The 22,276-nt window shown below is 33.9% G+C and overlaps 2 protein-coding genes across 4 annotated transcripts; both read right to left on the minus strand.

The window, feature by feature from the left end:
- Positions 1–421: 421 nt before the first annotated feature.
- On the minus strand, positions 422–1,036 carry LOC112761613 (kiwellin-1-like). Its single transcript, XM_025808198.2, has one exon. It carries the CDS (start codon positions 1,014–1,016, stop codon positions 435–437), a length of 582 nt encoding a protein of 193 aa, XP_025663983.1. The 5' UTR covers positions 1,017–1,036; the 3' UTR covers positions 422–434.
- Positions 1,037–2,164: 1,128 nt separating this feature from the next.
- On the minus strand, positions 2,165–6,789 carry LOC112730207 (AT-hook motif nuclear-localized protein 11). 3 transcript variants are annotated; one of them, XM_025780305.2, is made up of 6 exons: positions 6,433–6,789; positions 5,064–5,581; positions 3,899–3,966; positions 3,277–3,408; positions 2,895–3,056; positions 2,165–2,738 (listed from the first exon to the last, which is right to left on the minus strand). In XM_025780305.2, the coding sequence occupies exons 2-6, from the start codon at positions 5,485–5,487 to the stop codon at positions 2,514–2,516; spliced, it is 1,011 nt and encodes a 336-aa protein (XP_025636090.1). In that variant the 5' UTR covers positions 5,488–5,581; positions 6,433–6,789; the 3' UTR covers positions 2,165–2,513. The 3 variants fall into 3 exon arrangements, with proteins under 3 accessions (XP_025636090.1, XP_025636096.1, XP_072068181.1); XM_025780311.3 differs by having other exon boundaries at positions 5,064–5,641; positions 6,433–6,638; XM_072212080.1 differs by lacking the exon at positions 6,433–6,789 and adding an exon at positions 5,890–5,933.
- Positions 6,790–22,276: the final 15,487 nt, after the last annotated feature.

A 22,276-nucleotide genomic window follows, 5' to 3' on the forward strand; every position in this document is an offset into this window, starting at 1 on the left:
AAAACACCACTTCTTCGCATCATTGCTTCACACATTTCCTGCATACCTGGCAAAAGAAAATTAAGAATCATCAATCATATGTAAAGCAATTATACATTTTTTTTCCAATTCTCTTTTATCTCATAAGTTCAATTTATATAAATGTACTGATACATTTACCTTTATCTTAAAACATGTCAAAAGGTAAATAATGTTAAAAAAAATAGATAGAATAATAATAGTATTGTAAATTTAATTACACCATTTTTTGGATTCACGTGCAGAGTTATTTGGTGGGAATTCACTTGCAGATGTCTTCATATAAAGTTGATATTTAAGAACTGTTAGATACTTTGACAACTTTAACTAAATAATTATCTAACGATTTTTAACTATCAACTTCACGTGATGACAACTCCAGTGAGTTATAAATTATTACCAAGTTTTAGTATAAATCAAGCATCAGTCCAAAAAACTTGCATTCCACCCCAATCCTTCTTTGGAACACCCAAGGCCTTCCAAACAGCTCTGGAGGCATCAACAACATTGTTAGGGCAAGGAGGCTGGAAATCATGCTCAGAATCACACCCCATTGTAGAGTCACACTCATCAACCACCATTGCATTAACCTTTCTTCCATTCCCAAATATGCTAATCTTGTTCATGCACCTCTTCTTTTTGTTGAACCACCCCGACGACAGTGCCACGATTGGAACGTCGTCTGAGTGGTACTTGTTGTCGCACTCAGACGGCGCTCCTCCGTCCTTACCCTTCTCAAATCCGTTCAGTGTTAAGATCGCCTTCGTTCGGTTCGTGATCTTGGGCGAACACTCATACGTTGTATAAACCTTGCCATGTTTGCAACACTCGGATAAATTGTCTTTCTTGCATTTCCCTTTTGGTGGTTTTTTGCCCCTTAACTTGCCACTAGGCTTACATGTGTGATCATCATAATCATGTTTATGAGCTAAGGCTAGTGCACTTAAAAAGCTTATTATGAGAAGAACCAAGATTACACAAGATTTTGAGATCTTCATGTTTTCTTTCTTCCCCTCAATACTACTTTCCAATCATATATAGATAGATGCTTTCTAATCCAAGTATGATGGGAGGTATTTATACTTTATATTCGGGTTATACATGCAATGCATATTTCCTTGATTACATAAAACAAGGAATCTTTTTATTTTTAATATTTATAGCCAATTCTAGTCTCAAATAACATTTACCTTCCATAGATATATAAAGAAAAATAAGTACAAGTAAATATTTTTGGAATATCAATTTAATTATTTTAACGTTTTAAGATTGTTAAGAGAGAGAGAGTTTGAGTAGCATTTATTGTGGAAAAGATGGTAGAATCGCGTCTCAAGTGGTTCAGACATATGAGAAGAAGACCGTCAGAACACCCAGTCAAGAGGGTGGATGAGATGGAAGATGGATAAAGGGTGAAAGACAGAGGAAGACCTAAAAAGACCATTCATGAGGTGGTCAAACGAGATCTACATGTAAATGATTTTTCTATAGACATGTACATGATAGAGTTCAATGGTGTCGTTTGATTCATGTAACTGGCTCCACCTAATGGCACAAGACTTTGTTGTTATTATAAACGTTTTAAGATTGTACAAACATTTCTTTCTTTATTATTTTTTTAAATCATTGTTCTGGAAGAGTATGATTAAGAAATCAAGAAGAAAAAATTCACATTTAAAAAAGGGGGGGTTCAACTTTTTAATAGAATGAATGTCATAAAAATTAACCACTTTTCTTGTTTTAGCTCCTTAGTTAGAGTGAAACTAATGCTTGCTTATTATAGACTACTAATAATAATATACTGATGATTAACAAAACCTTTTGTTTATTTAGTTTTCATGGTGTGGAATGTGGACGAAAGGAACCAAATATGAATTAATTAAACTCCCCAAGCATAAATAGGAATGTTGATTGTATCACCACGGATGAGTAATGCAACAAGTTAAAAAACCGCTTAGTAATTTGAATAATAACTTGCTCATTAAACATCTCAACCGGCCAATGAGACTATCCCAAAGTTGATGATTCTGTGGGCAAGTTGTTGTCCTTGGAATCTTATTCTGCTTTGTTGGCAGAATTTGTCCATATAGTAGAATCTTACCCACATTTGATGTATATTGAGATTCAAAAGTTGCTAGAATAAGATCAATTAGAGTTTAATAACCTCCATATATAAATGGTATAGACAAAGAAAGAAGGAGAAATTCCATTAGGCACAACATTAGCAACCAAATCTTCATACTAACATTCGCCCTCGCTTAAATCTATGCCTAAACCAACAAATAAACAAGTACAAGTATTCAATCAAGGTACATGAAATCTTCCAAATTAAATACTCCTCACAGCTAAAGCCAAAGTCAATCATGGGTTCCGGTTCCAAATTAAAAAGTCACCTAAATTCTCTACTCTCATCTCTTCTTGCTACAAGAAAATTAGATTTGTGACCAATAATCTGAATATATATACCAAGTACTAGTTTATATCTGCTAAACAAGGTGTCACCCACGCATTAAATCGATGTCAATATGCGAATGGCGCATATCCATTGGTCGCGAACTAGGCCACGGACTTAGAGACGAGGTTGGAGTAAGAGTTTGATTCGGAGAAATGTTATGAACCGTCTGATGATCCGGCTCCATAGCAACTTCTGCTCCTTCGGAGGAACCTTCTTTTTTCTGTTTCTTCGCCTTCAATCCGCCCCAAATAAAGCTCCCAACTACAACCTGCAACCATAAACTTCATCAAATCTAGCAACTACAGGTTTAAGGATGGATGCACAAGAATATAACTCTTTCAAGTTCCATAAGTTGCACATTTTGATGTGAGAACTAAGATTTTCGCGATATATAATGAAGCGACGACCAAAAAGGTGTAGTTACCTGAACTGTAGATGCTGCAACAAGTACTCCGCCAACTCCTCCACCGATAACACGGCCATCAGGACTAGCAAGGGAAACACTTAGTCCCCCAGATCTATTGCGAGATCCACCACTATCGGTAAGTAAGTAAGAGCCTGATAGGCACAATATCTCAAAACGGCCCTATTGATTAACCAATAATCATGGGTGAGTTTAACCATAGATAATATTGCCATAATAGACCATGATTAGGTAGGGTGGCAACTAGAGCTATTTATAATTCAATATTCTAGAACTTGCATTCAGCATCGGTTTGAATATTCGGAGCATCTAAGAGTGTATGAGAATATGGAAGTGTATAATTAATTATGAACATGAACGTGTCACTAAGAAAGTTCCAAACCTCATATGTTACAGTGCCGCCGGAAGTTGAAGGTTGTCGAAGTGTCACGGTAGAGACAGCACCAGTGGCTGCCATAATACAAATTGCTCTAGGCCCTTGCTGAGAAAACGCCATAACTTTGGTTGCGATGTCCTAAAAGAAGAAATAACAAAATGTTCTAAAGAGTACTTGTAAAATATTTGTCAGAAATGGCCTAACATATAGCACAAAATTGAGAGAATCATCTCTTGTAATCATCAACAGAGATGTACAAGATTTGTGGCAACATTATATATCTGATATGAAATCTACATCAAAGTAACTTACCATATGCTTTTATCTTTCCATGATAAATAATCAAGTTTGACACATTTAGTTTGATGCATTCACACACCATTATCTTCTTTATTATCATTTCATAATGCTTGCCTTTGGCTTTACTGAGTCAATAAAATAGTAAATCCAAGCATCTATCTTGAATTCAAGAAACCATTTCAACACAGATGATATAAAAACTGAAAAATATAAATAACAACTTCATCTAGAGATTATAAATACTGAAAAATATTATATAAGTTGAAATATTTAACAAAACTAAGAGAACATAAAGGTTGATACAAATTCCAAAAGAAATGTAACATACTTCTCCAACCGCAACGGTGATGATATGAGGAGTGAAACCCATCCCAGCTGTACCAGACATCAATTCACCTGGCAATAAGAACAGAGGATGGCATACAAATCAATAAAAATATTTAAACAAAATTTAATATGAAACCAAGCTGATCTTTTTGTAACAAGTTTACAAAATATTTATCCATCTTTTTCACAATTTTACCAGTCTAAATTGTTTTTTATATTTTTTCAGTGCATAGGATCAACTTAAGACTAAGAGCATAACCCCATTCGGGCTATACAGATACCCGATCATTTTATATGAAGAAAAACAACACTAAAGAAAAATACATATTGCTATGTCTACAACTTTAAGGTCTATTTGATCTCTGTTTTCATTTTCCTATTTTCACTTTTCCTTTCATTTTCTGATAGTGAAATTAATGTATGATAGAACTACTCAACCAAAATCTCAGATCAAGAATGAATCATTTCAACCTGTAAACAATTTTCATAATAAAAAGTTTGCAATAAATATTTTCACTCTCAATAGTTGTAACTTTTAACACTCAGAAAGCAAAACTTCAAACATAATATCAAATCTAGCGTTTTCACAGTAAAAATACCATTAACTTTATAGTATTGCATATGAACACTAGATTGTTTTCTAGTAAGCCTCACTATTAATTACAGGTTACATGATAAATGACAATTCACACCCCTGCTGTGAACTTGGCAGATAATTTCTTTTTACCAATATGTCTGTTTTAATAAGATTTTGCTTTTTTAAGATTCGCGTATTAAGACAAAACTGTATCTTTGGTTCAGTCTAAAGTTTATATTCATGAGATCCGTTTATAGGTATAAATTGGAATTTATTATCTAATGCACAAAATAATGGACAATGACTGAATGAGAAATTGAGGATTACTCAACACTCAAGTGCAAACACCTTATTTTTATATTTAATTACGAAAGGTAGGTTAATCAGAAGAAAAAAGCTAAATACATATATATTTGGATAAGACAAGCATTTCTATAGTTGATAGTTAAGCTGCAAAAGCTATGAACAATTTGGATTTTTACATAAATCTCAATAAGTATTTTCAAACAAGAACAATAACAATTCAACGTCAAATTATAATAACTTCAATTCATCACAAGACATAATAAAAGTTGAAACAGTTATTTACCAAGAGAAGCCAGCTGCTGTTTCTTCCCAGACCCTGGGGGGCGGCCTCTACCCCGTTTCTGGCCTTGTTGTGTCATGGTTCCCGGATGAGTAGCCGGCGCTGGAGTCAATGCCAGTGAAACGGTTCCATCCGGCCCATACTTCCTAGGCCTACCCCTCTTCCTTTTGACCGGTTCTCCGGAAGGAGCTCCAGCAGGGGCACCAACATTGACACATTGAGACGAAATCCCCGAAGATTCCAATGGCATGGTGGATCCAATGGTACTACCTCCAATGCTTGGTTGAAATGGGAGGTTAGGATTCGACAATGGACGCATACTAGGCGAATTGTGCAAGTCAGGTTGCTGTGTTCCAGAACCAGGCATTCCTCTCTGCATATAATAAGATGCAGAACCAGACAACGCCATTTGGTCCCCACGATCCATGCATTTACTCTTCAAGCTCCTCTAATCTCAAGAATATTTCACAACAAGATTCGAACCCCACAATGTTCAATACATCAATCTTTAACACCTAACTCTGTTCTCATAAGCAGTCAACAACAAATTTTAACAGGGGGGAATGCACAAAATCAGAATACTGCATACAAAAATCAATAAAATTCAATGTCCAAAGTGCTTAAATTATAAGATTAGTAACTGCAGTTTGAGAAGAACAACAGAAGTCCTTCAAATCAGAAATTAAAGCCTATAGATATATACATGTTTGAAGGCCTAAATAACTATATGTTCAAAAGGAAGAGAAAAGGACTTGAAGATTTAAAGGCACACACACACATGCAAAAGACAACCATAAAGTAGAAGATAAAAATTGAAAGCATAACTAACCCTATGAAATAAAGGCAGAAAAATTCCAATCAACCAAAACAGCAAAGACAAAAAGAGAAGCTGGTTTCACACAGCTTACCAAACTTTATAGAAAACAACTAAAAGGCTTCACATTAAAGATAAAAGACCAGCATGAACTGCAACATGTCCACTCACACACCAACCCATTATAAAACCTTAAACACCAAGCAAAATTCCAAGCCAAACACCCCAAACAACATAAATCAAGCTCACCCAAATAAAAAAGAATATTTTTTTTCAAAATAATAATTTAAAGGGCCAGTTAATTACTTCAAGTCAGTGTCATGGAATAATTGACAAACCCCAGTTCCAAAATTAAAGCAAACAGCAGAAAATGCCACTCAGAGAAAACATAACAGCTCAGGTAATCACAGAAAAAAGTTACAAACTTTGGTGAATTAACACACACCCGAGATACTGAAAACAAAATAAAACAAAGAAGCAATGCTATGAATGCATCAGGAATTACACTTGAAAAAGGAATTGAAGTGGGGAAATAAAAGAATAGGAAACATTACTGACATTTATGTAGAGATTGAGGATCAAAACTGAAAAGGGTCACACTGTATGAAGAAGAGCAAGCTTAGTGTTGCAACGGTTTCATGGAGCAAAATTAAAGAGCGGTGACAGAAGCAGCAGAGAGGAGAGAGTGTGTGAAAGTGAAGTGAGTGAGTGGAAACAGAGAAACAGAGAAACAAAGACATTAACTACATAAGAAGATGAGTGAGAGGAAATGCAAAATTCAGAAATATATTATTATTTATTATGAAGTCATGAAAGTGTTGGATGAATAGTGAGTGTGTGAGGCGCATAAGTGAAGTCCTTATCTGAATGCATATATTTCTAGGTCAGAGTGCTGAGGATCCAGATTTGATTAATGAGTATTGAGTACTCATCAACCATTAACGACCAACCTATGACTTGGATTTACCTTATGCTACTATTTACCATCATCATCATCATCATGAGATCTTCTATAACCATATAATCCTAGCTTGTAAGGTAAATAATTAAGTTAATCAAATAAACATATTAATGCTTTTTTTTTCTATTTTAATTATATCTTTATCTTGAATATTGTTTTAAAACTAACCAATTACAATCTTAGATCATATCTGATACCACCTATTAGTCTATTAACAACATAGGACAACATAAACTTATTTTAAAATAAGACAAAAATATTTTGTCAACTGGTCATTCTTTTTTCTTTATAAAATATGTTCAGAATCTTTATATAATTCATATCCATTCTAACTGACTACTTATGAAACCATTTTTTGTTACAAATTGATTTATATAAAAGTCCTATAAAACTCTTTTTATAATAATATTTCCTAATTTATGGTACATATTTAGTATTATATATGTTGATTAAGTATGAATTTAAGAAAGCGTTACAACTGTGATTATCTAAAAATTACTCTCTACTCAAACTTCGGAATTCACAAACAAAAAGGATAAACATGAAAGCACTTCTTGTTTTCGTTTTTCTTTTATTATTATTTTACTTTACTTTAATTTTCTTGTGTCTTTGCTGTTGTACAATTAGTTGGACTAACTTTTGCATATTATTATTTTTTAATAAACTTTTGTAAATTATTAATATAAAATATTTTATACTGTCACATATAAATAACTATAGTTAACATTTAGATAATTATTAAAAACTTAAGCATTTTTAAAATATGAAATAATTTAAAAGTAAATTGAAGAATTGCTTTTTACTCTTAACTTTTTCAACAAACGATTTTTTCAGTAGAAATTTAGCATCTATTGAATCCTAATTTATCTAACTGTAATGAGTGATGAGACACCTTGATGTATTGTCTTCCAAAATATTGTTATGAAATTAAAAAATTTAAATCCCAGAAAATGAAATAATTTAGAATTTAAAGATGTTTATTGCATCTCCAATGGTGGCAAACTTTTTTTTATTGAAATTCATATTATTCAAATATTGAATAATTTACATAGAAGGTATAATACAATTTCACAAATTTTCTACTTAGTAATACAAATTTTGGAAAGATAATATAATAAGAATTTAATTTAATATATTGTTACTATTAAAATTAGATGAATATCTAATTATACATTAATACATTTACACATAGAGTTTACTTAATTATTTAGTATTGAAAAATATTTAAATTAAAAATCCTATATTGTTTTATGGAAATGTAATTATATAATAAAAATAATACAAAATTACAAAAAATATAATACACTAAAATAATAATCAGAGTTGCCAAGTTTGATGAAGCGCCAGTTTGACAAAATTTTGGTCTAAATCCAGATGCAGGATTGTCTTTTACCTCAATATTATCGAAATATCTCTTGAAGAACTAAAAAGTAATTTTAAAATATTCAATTAGTTTAATAAAATAAACGTGATTTATATATCAGTATTTAAGTATTCATTTTGATCTATATTATTGCTCACTTTCTAAGAGAGTAAGAGATCCTTTATCCTGTTAATTATGTGTGATTATTAAACTTGTGATGTGATAACAATTATTTGCTGCTTCTTTTTTAATAGCTTCTCACTTTTTATAAATTGTCAAAACTTATAAATCAAAATTACTTTTGAAAACGGAATTAATAGGACAAACATATGATACAAATATTAATGCTATTGAGATTTATTCTTTTACCTTTAAATAATGGAATATAGTAAGATAAGGGAGTGAAAGTCAAAGACCATATTTTAAACTGAAATAGAGAATTAAAATACAAGACTAAAAATAATAATTTTACTAACAAGAAAGAACAAACACAAACAAAATAAATAAATAAATAAAAATGTTGAGAATGAAGCAGGTTGATAGGTATGAATGATGAAAGTTAATTTGATCGAATAGTCAGCTCACTTATTTGTTTAAATAAAAATATTTGAGATTTAAATTCTACCTTATACAGTATACACACAATAATTTATTAACTAACAATAAATTCTTAAATAAAATTAAGATTTGTGACGGATTAATTCTTAAATTTATAGAAAGATATCTGATATCGGGGACAACAAAAAAAAATGAATGATGGAAGGCATAAGCACTTACGGGGATTGCTGCAGAGAACAGTGAGACATGAACGCGCCACGTGAGCGCGTGCGTTATAAACGAGAAGGCTCGTGAGTGTGACTGAGAAACGGGTTTGCCACTTGGAACCTCACTTTCTTTGCACGTGACTTCACTTCACTTTTCTCGATTCTTTTCTCTGCTTTTTACTTTACTTTTTACTTTTTACACACCACTACAATAATTGACCCCTTCTCTTATTTATACGTGTTAACAAAAACAAAAATCTAAAGGGGTTAAGATAGCTCAGTTAAATTTATTAGTCATCTTTTATCTATAATTACTTAAATACAGTGTTCAAATGTACTAGTATATTAATATTTTAATAATTTTTAACTGGTAATTTTAATTATAAAAAAATATATTGAAATATCGATGTATTAGTATGCTTAAAACTTTCTTATATTATGTTATGGCAATGGCAGTGGCCCCATCGCCCATACTCAACAAAATATCTTTGGAAAGTTTGCATTTGGATAGCTTCAATTGGATCCTTCACTCCCTTTCCCTCTTTCTTTCTCTCTTTAAACTCTCCATTCCACAATGAAAGGGGTTTGTATAATGACGCAATAGTATTGATAAAAGTTGTAAGAGTTCAATAAATTTATAATTAATGTTAAAACTCTGTTTTCATTAATAATCTTAACATACAAGTGTGTCATTAACAAAATCAAATTTTAAGTTAGTTGTATTCTACTTGCATTTATATCCAGTGAAAAAATCCAAATCAATTTTAGTTTGTCAATGTGTTAAAAACAAATGATGATAATCTTAATTGTTAAATAATAGAGTGAAATTATGGATCAAGTTGCAAGTATTTACTATTTAGCTACAAGTATCATATTGTAATATAGTTGAAAATTTCATTAATTCTTATATTATGACAAATAATATACAACTTGTTTACAAGTTATATGATTAAATTTTTTTTTGCCTTTACAAAATTAATATAAAGAGTTTAATTTTGATGTATTGATCGTATGAAACGATTATACAGTTCATGCAATCATATCTATTTTTTTGGATAACTATTCATGCGATTAATGTGAAAGATTGTTATTTTTACTTATATGATATTATATAATTGGATGCACGTGTAAGACTACTTTACAGTCTATATCAACAATAGTGCATCAAAATTAAATTCTAATATAAATAGATAGTTTGATCTTCAAGTTTATGTATAGTATTTTTCTTAAGAATTATAAGTCATAGTTAGTGAGTACTAAAGAGAAAATTATTAACAATCTAATCCTCTCTCTTTCTCTTTCAAAATAAAGATGGGATGATTGTTTAATTTACTTGCAATAATGAACTGTTTTATTGTTGTTAGAAAAGAAATGAAGATGTGAATGGAATTCCTAACAAATAACAAGTAGGGTTTCTTAGTCAATGAAACACTCATAATTCCATAGAAGACTTTATATGTACCAAAAGACACCACTTATGTTGACTCTAATGAAATAGAGAGGTTGAGGTCTGCTTCATCCCACACATATAAATCTCTTTGCTTTTTTGAATTCCTACCTCATATTTTGCTTTCTTCATAAGTGTTGTTTCCCACTACCAAAATTGATGGAGAAGTAGGCTACTTATATATATGTAATTATTGAATTGAAATTTTTTCTTAGGGTTATAGTAATTGTATGTTAGTGTGATTAATTAGATTGTTGTTTTATTATTTCCAATACATGGTTCATATGATTTATTATTTTTACTATTTTTATAAAATTCTAAAAATAAAAATATTAAAAATAAAAATTGAAAATACTCTTTTAAACCAAACAAATCATTAATTTCTCTTAATTATACTACTTTATATAAAATATGGAGACCATTTTGATAAAGACACTAAAAATGTATTTTTTTTAAAGACATTTACATGTGTCATGATATTATTGGATATCTTTATTAAACCAGTTAATAATTTATTTTTTAATAAATCAGAATAAAATCGGTTTATTACTGCAACAATAATAAACTCAATTATTCACGCTATAATTATTAGACTCGATTTCATCCGACCGATTTACATAATCTAAATTGAATTATATTTAAATTTTTTGATAAAAAGACAAATATATCCCTGATTTTTATTTTAAAACAAAAAAAACATGATCCAGTGGATTATGTTAGTCAGTTCGACCGAATCTAATAAAAAATACATTTATTATTATTGTTATAAAAAAATCAGTTTTATTCTATTTTATTAAAAAATTAAAAAGTGACTGATTTATTAATACGTCTTATAATAATATGACACATAAGTATCTTTACAAAAAGATGATTTACGTGTCTTTATGGAACATCCTCGTATTACTACCACTCATCATTGTAAATGATTAAAACCATATGGATCGGAGTAACTACACTTCTGTTTTTAATATAAAATAAGATTTCATGATTGTCCTTCATGAATTCGGACAGAATTAGTTAGCTAACCAAACCATTATTAAACTTTAAATTTTAAATTAGGGCAATAATTAAGGAGAAAAGCTTAGTATACAAGTGATTAGGGCTTGTAACTATTACAAGTTCATTAACGCCTAATCCACTAAAACGCGCTGCAACTCCTACGTCACTTACACGCGCTATACAAAGATCTCGCGTTTGTATAACTACCAAATTTAAAAGATTTGTTTCCTTCTTTGTTTTCTTTCTTTTCAAATTTCATCGTTCTTCTTCTCGCGCGTCTTCCCCTGGTTTTTCGATCGTTCTTTTCCTCTCCTTTCTCATTGGTTTGTTCTTCGTTATTGACGTTAGTTTTTCTCTCTGTAACTCCAGCTTCGTTTTGACATGGTGTATTTATAGTTTTTGACATGGTGTATTCTGCAACCTCTCTGTTGTTGATGATCAGTTTGTTCCGAAGGTTAGAATGACCTTTACCACCCTTGAAGATGCTGAAAAATTTTACAGGAACTATACCAAGGTTGCAGATTTTTCTACAAGAGTTCGGAGCACAAATAGAAAGGAAAACGAGATTAAGAATCAATTGATTACATGTAGCAGAGAGGGAAAATGAAACTCTCATAGCAAAGACTCATTTGATAGGAATTGGAATGATTTTCTGCTAAACTTTGGTCTTGTGGACAACAAGTGGCTTTCATGTAGTGTTGGGTTAAAATCTGCAGCAGAGGTGTAAATTTAATTTTTTATCAGGTGTATTTATAGTCTGTGTTTGGGTGTATTATGCAGATCTCTATGCAGACCGTCCTATATCGGTTTCAATCTATCTGATCACCACTTCATATTATAGTACCTGTAAATCAGACATTTTGAATACACCAGAGAGAGTTTAATTAATTTTGGTCTTGTGGACAACAAGTGGCTTTCAGGTAGTGTTGGGTTAAAATCTGCAGCAGAGGTGTAAATTTAATTTTTTATCGGGTGTATTTATAGTCTGTGTTTGGGTGTATTATGCAGATCTCTATGCAGACCGTCATATATGGGTTCCAATCTATCTGGATCACCACTTCATATTATAGTACCTGTAAATCAGACATTTTGAATACACCAGAGAGAGTTTAATTAATTTTGGTCTTGTGGACAACAAGTGGCTTTCAGGTAGTGTTGGGTTAAAATCTGCAGCAGAGGTGTAAATTTAATTTTTTATCGGGTGTATTTATAGTCTGTGTTTGGGTGTATTATGCAGATCTCTATGCAGACCGTCATATATGGGTTCCAATCTATCTGGATCACCACTTCATATTATAGTACCTGTAAATCAGAAATTTTGAATACACTAGAGAGAGTTTAATTAATTTTGGTCTTGTGGACAACAAGTGGCTTTCAGGTAGTGTTGGGTTAAAATCTGCAGCAGAGGTGTAAATTTAATTTTTTATCGGGTGTATTTATAGTCTGTGTTTGGGTGTATTATGCAGATCTCTATGCAGACCGTCATATATGGGTTCCAATCTATCTGGATCACCACTTCATATTATAGTACCTGTAAATCAGACATTTTGAATACACTAGAAAGAGTTTAATTAATTTTGGACTTGTGGACAACAAGTAGCTTTCAGGTAGTGTTGGGTTAAAATCTGCAGCAGAGGTGTAAATTTAATATTTTATCGGGTGTATTTATAGTCTGTGTTTGGGTGTATTATGCAGATCTCTATGCAGACCGTCATATATAGGTTCCAATCTATCTGGATCACCACTTCATATTATAGTACCTGTAAATCAGACATTTTGAATACACTAGAAAGAGTTTAATTAATTTTAGACTTGTGGACAACAAGTAGCTTTCAGGTAGTGTTGGGTTAAAATCTGCAGCAGAGGTGTAAATTTAATTTTTTATCGGGTGTATTTATAGTCTGTGTTTGGGTGTATTATGCAGATCTCTATGCAGACCGTCATATATGGGTTCCAATCTATCTGGATCACCACTTCATATTATAGTACCTGTAAATCAGAAATTTTGAATACACCAGAGAGAGTTTAATTATGGAAAAAAAATTACTTATAATTGGATCAAATATATTTACACCATGTGTTCAATTTCTTAGAACAAGAAGATCAATAAAACCTAGAAGAACATAGAAGAACAGTAAAACATAGTTCTTCGATTTCGAAATCAGAAACAGAAATGTGGAAAATGTACAAGATGAGTAAAACAATAACGTACCTTGAATAATATTTTGTTGATGGTTTCTGCTATTATTCGCGACGAGTTCAAATGTCTCTTCAGTTTGGAATGTTACTCGAAACTTGAGGATTTGTGTTATCTTTGAAGGAGAAGAGGAAGAGTGAGTCATAACGAGCGGTTTTTTCGAAGCATAATCGTTCGAGTGACGCGCGTGAAATTGACGCTCCATTTAAAGGGAGGGAGTGCGCGTGGATTAAACCTGAGTTGGGCCAACTTATAAGGATTGTATGCGTTATTTGCTTGTATGTGTAGCGGGCCCATAATTAAGTGTGATCATTGTCATATTAAGTATGCAAAATTGTTAACTCTTTAAAATAAATTGATGTATATTTCTTCATTAAAAAAAAATGGTCGCTAAATACTAATGACCAAAAAGAGTGTTATTATATGTTTCCAAGCAATCATTAGATCCTTGCTTATTTTGATAACTTGTTACATGTATAAGATCTCATCTCACTATGGGTCACTTTCAATCTTTAGACTATTTTTTAACAGACATATGATAGGGTAAAAAACCATATTAAGCCAAATGAGTGAAAAAATAACGTAAATACGCCAAAGCAAAAATCGTTTCAGCAATAAGCCAGACGGCATTTTTATATAATTCGAACCAGCTTGGTTCGAACTCAAAATGGTAGTAATTCGAACCTGGTTAGTTCGAATTAGGTTATTTTATTTGTTAATAAATCGAACCAACCTGGTTCGAATTATGAATGAACGTAATTCGAACCAAGGTGGTTCGAATTATAGAGAGAGAGGGTTTCCGTGTAATTCGAACCGGGCTGGTTCGAATTACACCAATCATAGGTCGAACCAGACCGGTTTGAATTAGTGTGAGACTGACTGACCTGTTTATCTATGGACGAGGCAGATCCGAATCGGCCAAAGAGGTGCGGCCTATGTCGCCAACCCGGCCTATGTCACCAATCATAGCTCGAACCAGACCGGTTTGATTGTTTATGAATAATGCAACACTTTCCGTGGATGCACAATTTAATAAGAAAAAAATAATCACTAAACTGTTTCAAGATTCGTTGATCCTACGAAGTGAATGTCCCACAAGAGAAATAAAAAAAAAACATAGGTGAACAAACTATAACATAATAAAGTAAATGAACAAAATTGGTGGAGTGAAAAAATGGGTGACAAGACATAACACTGTCACCGAGTTTCAAATATGATGACGGAAAAGACTCTAACATGCCTCTTTGTTTGAAATGCTCTTCTTTGGGGTTAACTTAGCGGAGAAGTATTATTTAAAGACAATAATTAAAATAAAATATTATTCAATAATAAAAATAAAATATTACAAACTGTCCAAACTATCGAAAAAAAAGTACAAACCACTATCATACATGATTGAACTTTAAAGAAAAAAATACATGAAACATGAATCATCTAAACAGATGCGACCCAGTGCCACAGCGACGGGGTACCCGTGCCCTCTGACCTCGGCGGATAAACGGCTCCTCATCCTCGATGTCATCCCCGTCATCCGGTGGGGCAGGCTGTGCTGGTGGCGCAACATGCAGGGGTGCCGCCGAAATCCCTGCGACAGACTCTGATGCAGCGGTGAAGGCGGATGGAGGAGTACCTCCGAGACAGAACTGGTGACCAGCGGATGAGGATGGAGGCTCATTCAGATCAACATCTAACGGGGCCTGTGTGCCTGAGGTCTGACCACCACTGCGCGGAGTGGCGTCCCCCTGCATGATGGCACTGATCTCGTCAAGGAAGCGTGGACTCCCAAAGTCCCCAACAAGCGTGTCTGACCCAATGAAGTCTGACCACTGTGATCCGGAGATGCGCCAAGGTGTCCCCCCCTGCTCAGGCTGGTCATCGGCTGGCACACCAACGAAGTAATCTCCAAGAGGGCCTGATCCAAGTACAGCGTCACCTGTGTCAGGCCCGGCACCCATCCCTGTACCATACCACTCACCTGCATGACCATGATCGTGTGCGGTAGTACCAGCAGATGCAGCAGCCCCTGAACCACCCCCACCAAGGTGCCGATGCTGATCGTCGGTGTCGTCCCCATGGTCAGCACGACCCCTCGCCCTACCTCGCTGGCCTCGTCCTCCGCCTCTAGCGGGACCGGCGTCGTAATCATCGTGCAAAGCATGGTCAGGCCACCTCCACTCACGCTGGCTCCTCCGTGTTCCCACACCCATCCTCCTCTCAACCCTACGCCTGTCCGGCACGTCCTCAGGACGATCCATGTCTGGAACTCGCCCCGGACCCCGCTGTGAGGCCTCTAATGGAATAGGAACTGCTCTAGGATCCCCCAACTGCGACTCCGGAGACAAGAACCTCCTCCCATGCTGACGCCACCAGTCAAGGAACGCATGCGAAGGTCCGGGGTCGCCTACAACGTCGAACCTCAGCACAGAGTCATGACGAGAGTCCCAAAGGAGATGCCACCTCTGTAGAGTAGCCGGGAACCATCGATCGCCGCCTCTACCATCCTTGGACATCAAAAAGTCAATGTTCAGGGCGGGATGCGGAATGGGCTGAACCCCACCAAACTGCGGAAGAACACGATCTATCTGATGCCACTCTATCACAGCAAAGTAGATCAGCGCCGTCACAGAGCACCACAACGCCATATGCCGAGGCTCCAAAACCTCTGGATGCACAACCTGAAGTACGTCCGGAGTAGTATACGACATCCATAGAAACTGCAAAAGGAAGTAACCCTTGTCAGGGCAACTTTAGCACAGAACTAGAAATGCTAGATTCTAAAAGGACACTTGTTAAGTAGCATACTCACCTCCCCATCCTGTAACCGGTCTATCCTGAGCCTCCACATCTGCACTCTAGGACCCTTCTCGCTCCCGGAAGGGTTGTAACCTGACCATCTGCACCATACACATTTGTTACATCAACAAAAATATTAATGACTACGCAGTTATGTAGGACATATTTGAAATAGAGAAGGCCTACTATAGTACCTGGATGCCAATGGCCAGCTCGACTCGTCATATCCTCCAGGCCTAAACCGAGGAAAGCGCCAAAAGATCCAAGACTGGAGTAGCTGAAGCGGGCCCGCTAACTTGACAACATGTCTGTTCGCTACTCGGCACATGCACCGGTACAACCAAGCCAGTGCGGCAGAACCCCAGCTGTAGGTACCCAGCTCCTCCAGCCTAGCAACGTACGGAAGCCATCTGATATGAATCCGGTTTCCTGACTTGTCCGTAAACAGCTGCGTGCCCAACAACATCATGATGTACGCACGGGCATAACGCCGCACAGTCTCATCATCTGCATCCTCAGGGCACTCCCCAAAGGTCTCCTGAAACCAGCTGCAGTTCACTGCGTACTTCTGAACCTGGCTGGGAGGAGGTATAACTCCGAGCAACTCCTGGAACCAGTCCCAGGCTGGACGGCCACCCTCGATGTATATATGGAACTCGGACAAGCACCCGCTCACGTAACGGCCGTCCACTGGCAAACCCAGCTGGTATGCCACGTCCTGGAGTGTGATGGTGCACTCTCCGAACGGCATATGGAACGTGTGCGTCTCTGGACGCCATCGCTCTACGAAAGCACTGACAAGGGCCTCGTCTAGCCGGAACCATCGGTCGTTCAGCCTTGCAAGATGGTATAGACCTGCCATCTGCAAGTACGGAACGTATCTGTCATCAAGTCGCATGCCCTGCTGCCGCCGCATGCTCCTAATGCATCGCTGGGGCTGCTCACAAAATTAAACGCTCAGTTAGAACCGGCTAAAAATCCAACCGCAACCATAACCAGCACAATAAATCATCAACATACCGTTCTGCTAAATAATACCGCATAACATTACATGAAAGATAAGCAACTGGAAAACAAATCACCAACATAAAACCACTAACGGAAATCACCTACCATAAACCACTAACATAAACCGTTTGCATAAACCACTCGCAAAAACCGCTAACTTAAACCACTAACTTAAACCACTAACAAAAACCACTAACATAAACCGTTTGCATAAACCACTTGCAAAAACCGCTAACTTAAACCACTAACAAAAACCACTAACATAAACCATCTACATAAACCACCAACAAAAACCACTAGCATAAACCGCTAACTTAAACCACTAACAAAAACCACTAACATAAACCATCTACATAAACCACCAACAAAAACCACTAGCATAAACCGCTAACTTAAACCACTAACAAAAACCACTAACATAAACCACTAACATAAACATAAACCACCTACATAAACCACTAACATAAACCACTAACATAAACATAAACCACCTACATAAACCACTAACAGAAACAACTAACAGAAACCACTAACATAAACCACCATCTAACCCACATGCAAAACCTCTAAGCCACAAATACCGCTAGAATAAAAATTATTTCCATACTAACCTCCTCGTTGATGACCCCGGCTATATGAGCAACTCCGTCCAAGCGATATAACCGTGCCGGATCGTCCCCCATGACCAGAGTATTCCGTTCAGCTATTATTAGGAGAGAATCTCGGTCGTTTTCTCTGAGATTTTGTGGGGTAGGGGGGAGGAATAAGAGTTCGAATGTGGGTGATTCGAACTCCTTATATAGCCGAATCAATAGTAATTCGAACCACCTTGGTTCGATTTATCAAGGATCTCTCCAAGGCAATTCGAACCAACTTGGTTCGAATTATATGCAACGCACAATTGGCCGTAGTTCGAACTAGGCTAGTTCGAATTACGTGGAAGTTGAAGTTCGAACCACCTTGGTTCGAATTACATTGAAATCTGCACTCCTAAATCGAACCACCCTGGTTCGATTTACTCTAATACCTAATTCGAACCATGCTGGTTCGAATTACATAAAAATCCACTTTGGCTTATTGCTGAAACGATTTTCAGTTTGGCGTAATTGGGTTACACCATTCTTGTTGTGGCTTAATTAAGTTTTTTACCCCATATAATATGTTCTTCGCGCGCATCGATATAAAAATAAATCAATATTAGTATGTCAGCTCAAAATAATATTATTAACCCTACTAAACTCCAGAAAAGAGAGAGAAAAAAATGTAGTTGCCTTGACATGTAATATATATATATATTGACGATTAGTGCCATGTATTATCGAGTAATGTCTAAAGTACAGAAGTCGTAATTAAAAACAAAATTCCTTGATTTGGCCCACAGGGGAATCATGAATAAATAATGAATTAGATTCCTCTATTCCTACAAAATTTAATATATATTAATGTTGCATTTGACTGATTGATGTCAACATATATGCTAATACCACTATGTCCAATATATATATAATAATTTACCGGTAATATCAGAGAAAAAAAAATCAAAATTTATTTTATTTAATATTTATTAATTTTAATTTTAGTTAATTTTTTTGTTATTAAATATTTCCGTAATTTAATTTGATTGCTTAGGTGGAAAAATGGCTAAACAGAGTGGTGAGCCAACTAATATCGTGTCGCGTTGTTTTTAACATCTAATCAAAATAGATGTGACATTGTTTTTATAGTTATAAACATCATGCAGGGAGAGAATTAGATGAAATATTAGAGAAAAATAAAAAATATTTATATAATAAAATAAAATTAAAATAACATTTTAAAGAGATTAAACTAAAATTTACATGTAAAAAATTAAAATTAGAAAAGATTATTGACTCCTTTTCTACTATGTCAGTGATCAATCTTAATGTAGACACTCTAGAGTCTAGATGTTTTCTATGCGAGGAACTACAATTTGGCTATAATGAGATACAAAATTATTGGTGGCTTGAGGAATATAAATAGTGACAAGGAGATAAGAGAGATAAGTTTTTTTTTTTTTAAATAATTATTACGGGCATAATGTGTCGGGTGATAGAAGGGAATGAAGGAAATTGTGGTATACATAGATGAAGAAGGAAAATGTTTTGAGCAGATGGAGAACATGACCAAACACACCACTCAAAATCATGATCCAAAGATTATATCTTTCAAAAAACCAAATTAAAAATTGAGACAACTAAATTTTTAAACATTATATTAATATATTAAGAAATCTTTTAAGATCTTATCTTATTAACAAAATTATTTTAAATTTAACTCGTTGAAAAATGAATAAAACAATCAACACATTACTCATATTTGATTACAAGAAAGTAATGAATGTTTTGTGAAGTACTAGTAAAATAGGTAGATTACTATGATATATGATTATATGCAGTTCACAAAACTGTAAACCAAACTATTTTTTATAGTTTTTAGGACCTGAAAGTCCGAAAGACTGACACTGAAATGGACAAATGAGTTAAATTCGTAATAATAATAATAATAATAATAAACTCGGATGCAATAGTTTCAAGTCACGATAAAATAATAATAAAAAAAAAAGTCCAATCTAGACATGACAACCCTATTAGCTAGCATTTAGCAGTACAATAGAAATGCATGCACACACGACACACCGAAATTCCAAAAACAAAACTTGGTACGAATGCATGCATCATTGAGGTTGTGGCCGAGGTTTTGTTCAACGAAAGGTTGGGCCCTACTATTAACGTATGCAATCATTGGATTAACATTATGATACTACTTTTCCTTTTTCTTTTTTTAAAAAAACTCAGTGATTTTATATTTAAGCTCTATGTTTTGTTTTCAGGTTTTCTTAGGACACTTATTTATTTCTTTGTCCATTTTAAATTTAAGATGTTAACTACCAAAACGAATTTGGACTTTTGCTGACAAACGTTACAAGAATATTCTTTAAAGGATCCAAAAAAGAGTATTATTGACATGTTAAAAATTAAAATTTCAATAGCATTAGCCATTAGATACATAACTAAACTTAAAATAGTTCCAATTTTAAATTCTTAAAAATCATCTTTTTTGCCACTAGTTATAGAACTCTTGAAGCTTTTAATATAAAGATTAGGTTGAAGAAACAATTTTCAAACTAAATGTACCACTATATTTTATTTTAGACATTAAATGACAATTACTATAATCTCCTTTTCATGTTAACTAAAAGAGTGACCAAATGTTAAAAAAAGGGTTCATAGATAAATTATGGTCCCACACTATTTTCGTACTAGAGGGATTTAAAGTAATCTCGAATACTATTTCGAATATAAATATAATTTCCCATCTACTAAAGTCAAATGAATCTTTATAAAGCAAGGTACCAAAAGAAAAATTTCCACAAGAAAGGGTAATACTCTTTTTTCCTTTTCGTTTTTTGAGATCAGCAGGTAAAAAGTAAAATCCTTTCTAATTTCTTTTTTTTTTTTGTGGGCCGGGGTGGGGGGGGGGGGGGTGTTTCAGATTTCAGAAACATTCTTTCTAAGTTCTTTTTGTTTTGGTATTGAATTCTTTCTAATTTCTATTATGTTACCTTACCCCGTTTTTTTTTTAATTTGGTGAAAGCTTTGCTGGTTGGGCCACCTATACTATACAATTTTGGGCTTATTTCTTCCAATCACAATTAAAAACAAAGGATGTGAAGAAATACTTTTACACAAAAGAGTAAAGTATTGTTTTTGTCCCAAACGTTTGGAGTAAATCTCAAAATTGTCCCTAACGTTTCAATCGTCCTATTTAAGTCCCTAACGTTTTAAAATTGACTCAATGTTGTCCTGGTTAGGGATCCGTTAATAAAATTAACGGCGGGACAAAATTGAGACGATTTTGAAACGTTAGAGACGTAAATAGGACTAAAACGTTGGGGACAAAAACGATACATAGAAATAAATTTTAATTTTATTCTTCAATAATATCAATTTGTTACTGTACATAGTATTCAATTATTTTTAATCATATTTACACTTAATCACCTTATTTTCATTTTAAATAAATTTATTTTTTTAATTTTACACTTAAAGTAATGTATTTTTTATAAATAAATAAACTTTACACTTTTATTCTAAATAAATAATGTAATGTGATTAGAATGAAAGTGTAAAACTATAAAAAAATATAAGTAATGTGATTAAGTAATTAAAGTAAAATTACATTATTTATTTAGAATGAAAGTATAAAATTTATTTATTTATAAAAAAATATATTACTTTAAGCGTAAAATTATAAAAAAAATAATTTATTTAGAATGAAAATAAGGTGATTAAGTGTAAATGATTAAAAATAATTGAATACTATGTATAATAAAAAATTGATATTATTGAAGAATAAAATTGAAATTTATTTCTATGTATCGTTTTTGTCCCTAACATTTTAGTCCTATTTACGTCCCTAACGTTTCAAAATCGTCTCAATTTTGTCCAGCCGTTAATTTTATTAATGGACCCCTAACGGCAGGACAATATTGAGTCAATTTTAAAACGTTAGGGACGTAAATAGGACGATTGAAACGTTAGGGACAATTTTGATATTTACCCCAAACGTTGGGGACAAAAACAATACTTTACTCTACACAAAAACAGGATGTGAAAAAACACTGCAATTTTCGGTTTTCTATCATTCTTAAGTACTCACAAGCATTAGTCTCCCAAAATCTTTCTCAGATTCAGCATTACTCACGACCAATCATTTTTGACAGCACTTACATCAACAAACTCATTACCATTCTTAAGACATCGGAATCAAGGACAATATGCAAATATTTGATGCTCAAGATGCACATATGCAGACTTAGATGGCATAGAAGGACATTAATAAATCAATT

Source organism: Arachis hypogaea, chromosome 2 (assembly GCF_003086295.3).
Source record: "Arachis hypogaea cultivar Tifrunner chromosome 2, arahy.Tifrunner.gnm2.J5K5, whole genome shotgun sequence".
Taxonomy (NCBI): Eukaryota; Viridiplantae; Streptophyta; class Magnoliopsida; order Fabales; family Fabaceae; genus Arachis; species Arachis hypogaea.

Coding starts and splice junctions, on each gene's coding strand:
- LOC112761613 (XM_025808198.2), bottom strand. CDS start 1,016: ATGAAGATCTCAAAATCTTGTGTAATCTTGGTTCTTCTCATAATAAGC.
- LOC112730207 (XM_025780305.2), bottom strand. CDS start 5,487: ATGGATCGTGGGGACCAAATGGCGTTGTCTGGTTCTGCATCTTATTAT. Junction 3,967..5,063: donor ACAGCAGCTGGCTTCTCTTG/GTAAATAACTGT, acceptor TCTTATTGCCAG/GTGAATTGATGTCTGGTACA. Junction 2,739..2,894: donor TTGCAGCATCTACAGTTCAG/GTAACTACACCT, acceptor TTATGGTTGCAG/GTTGTAGTTGGGAGCTTTAT.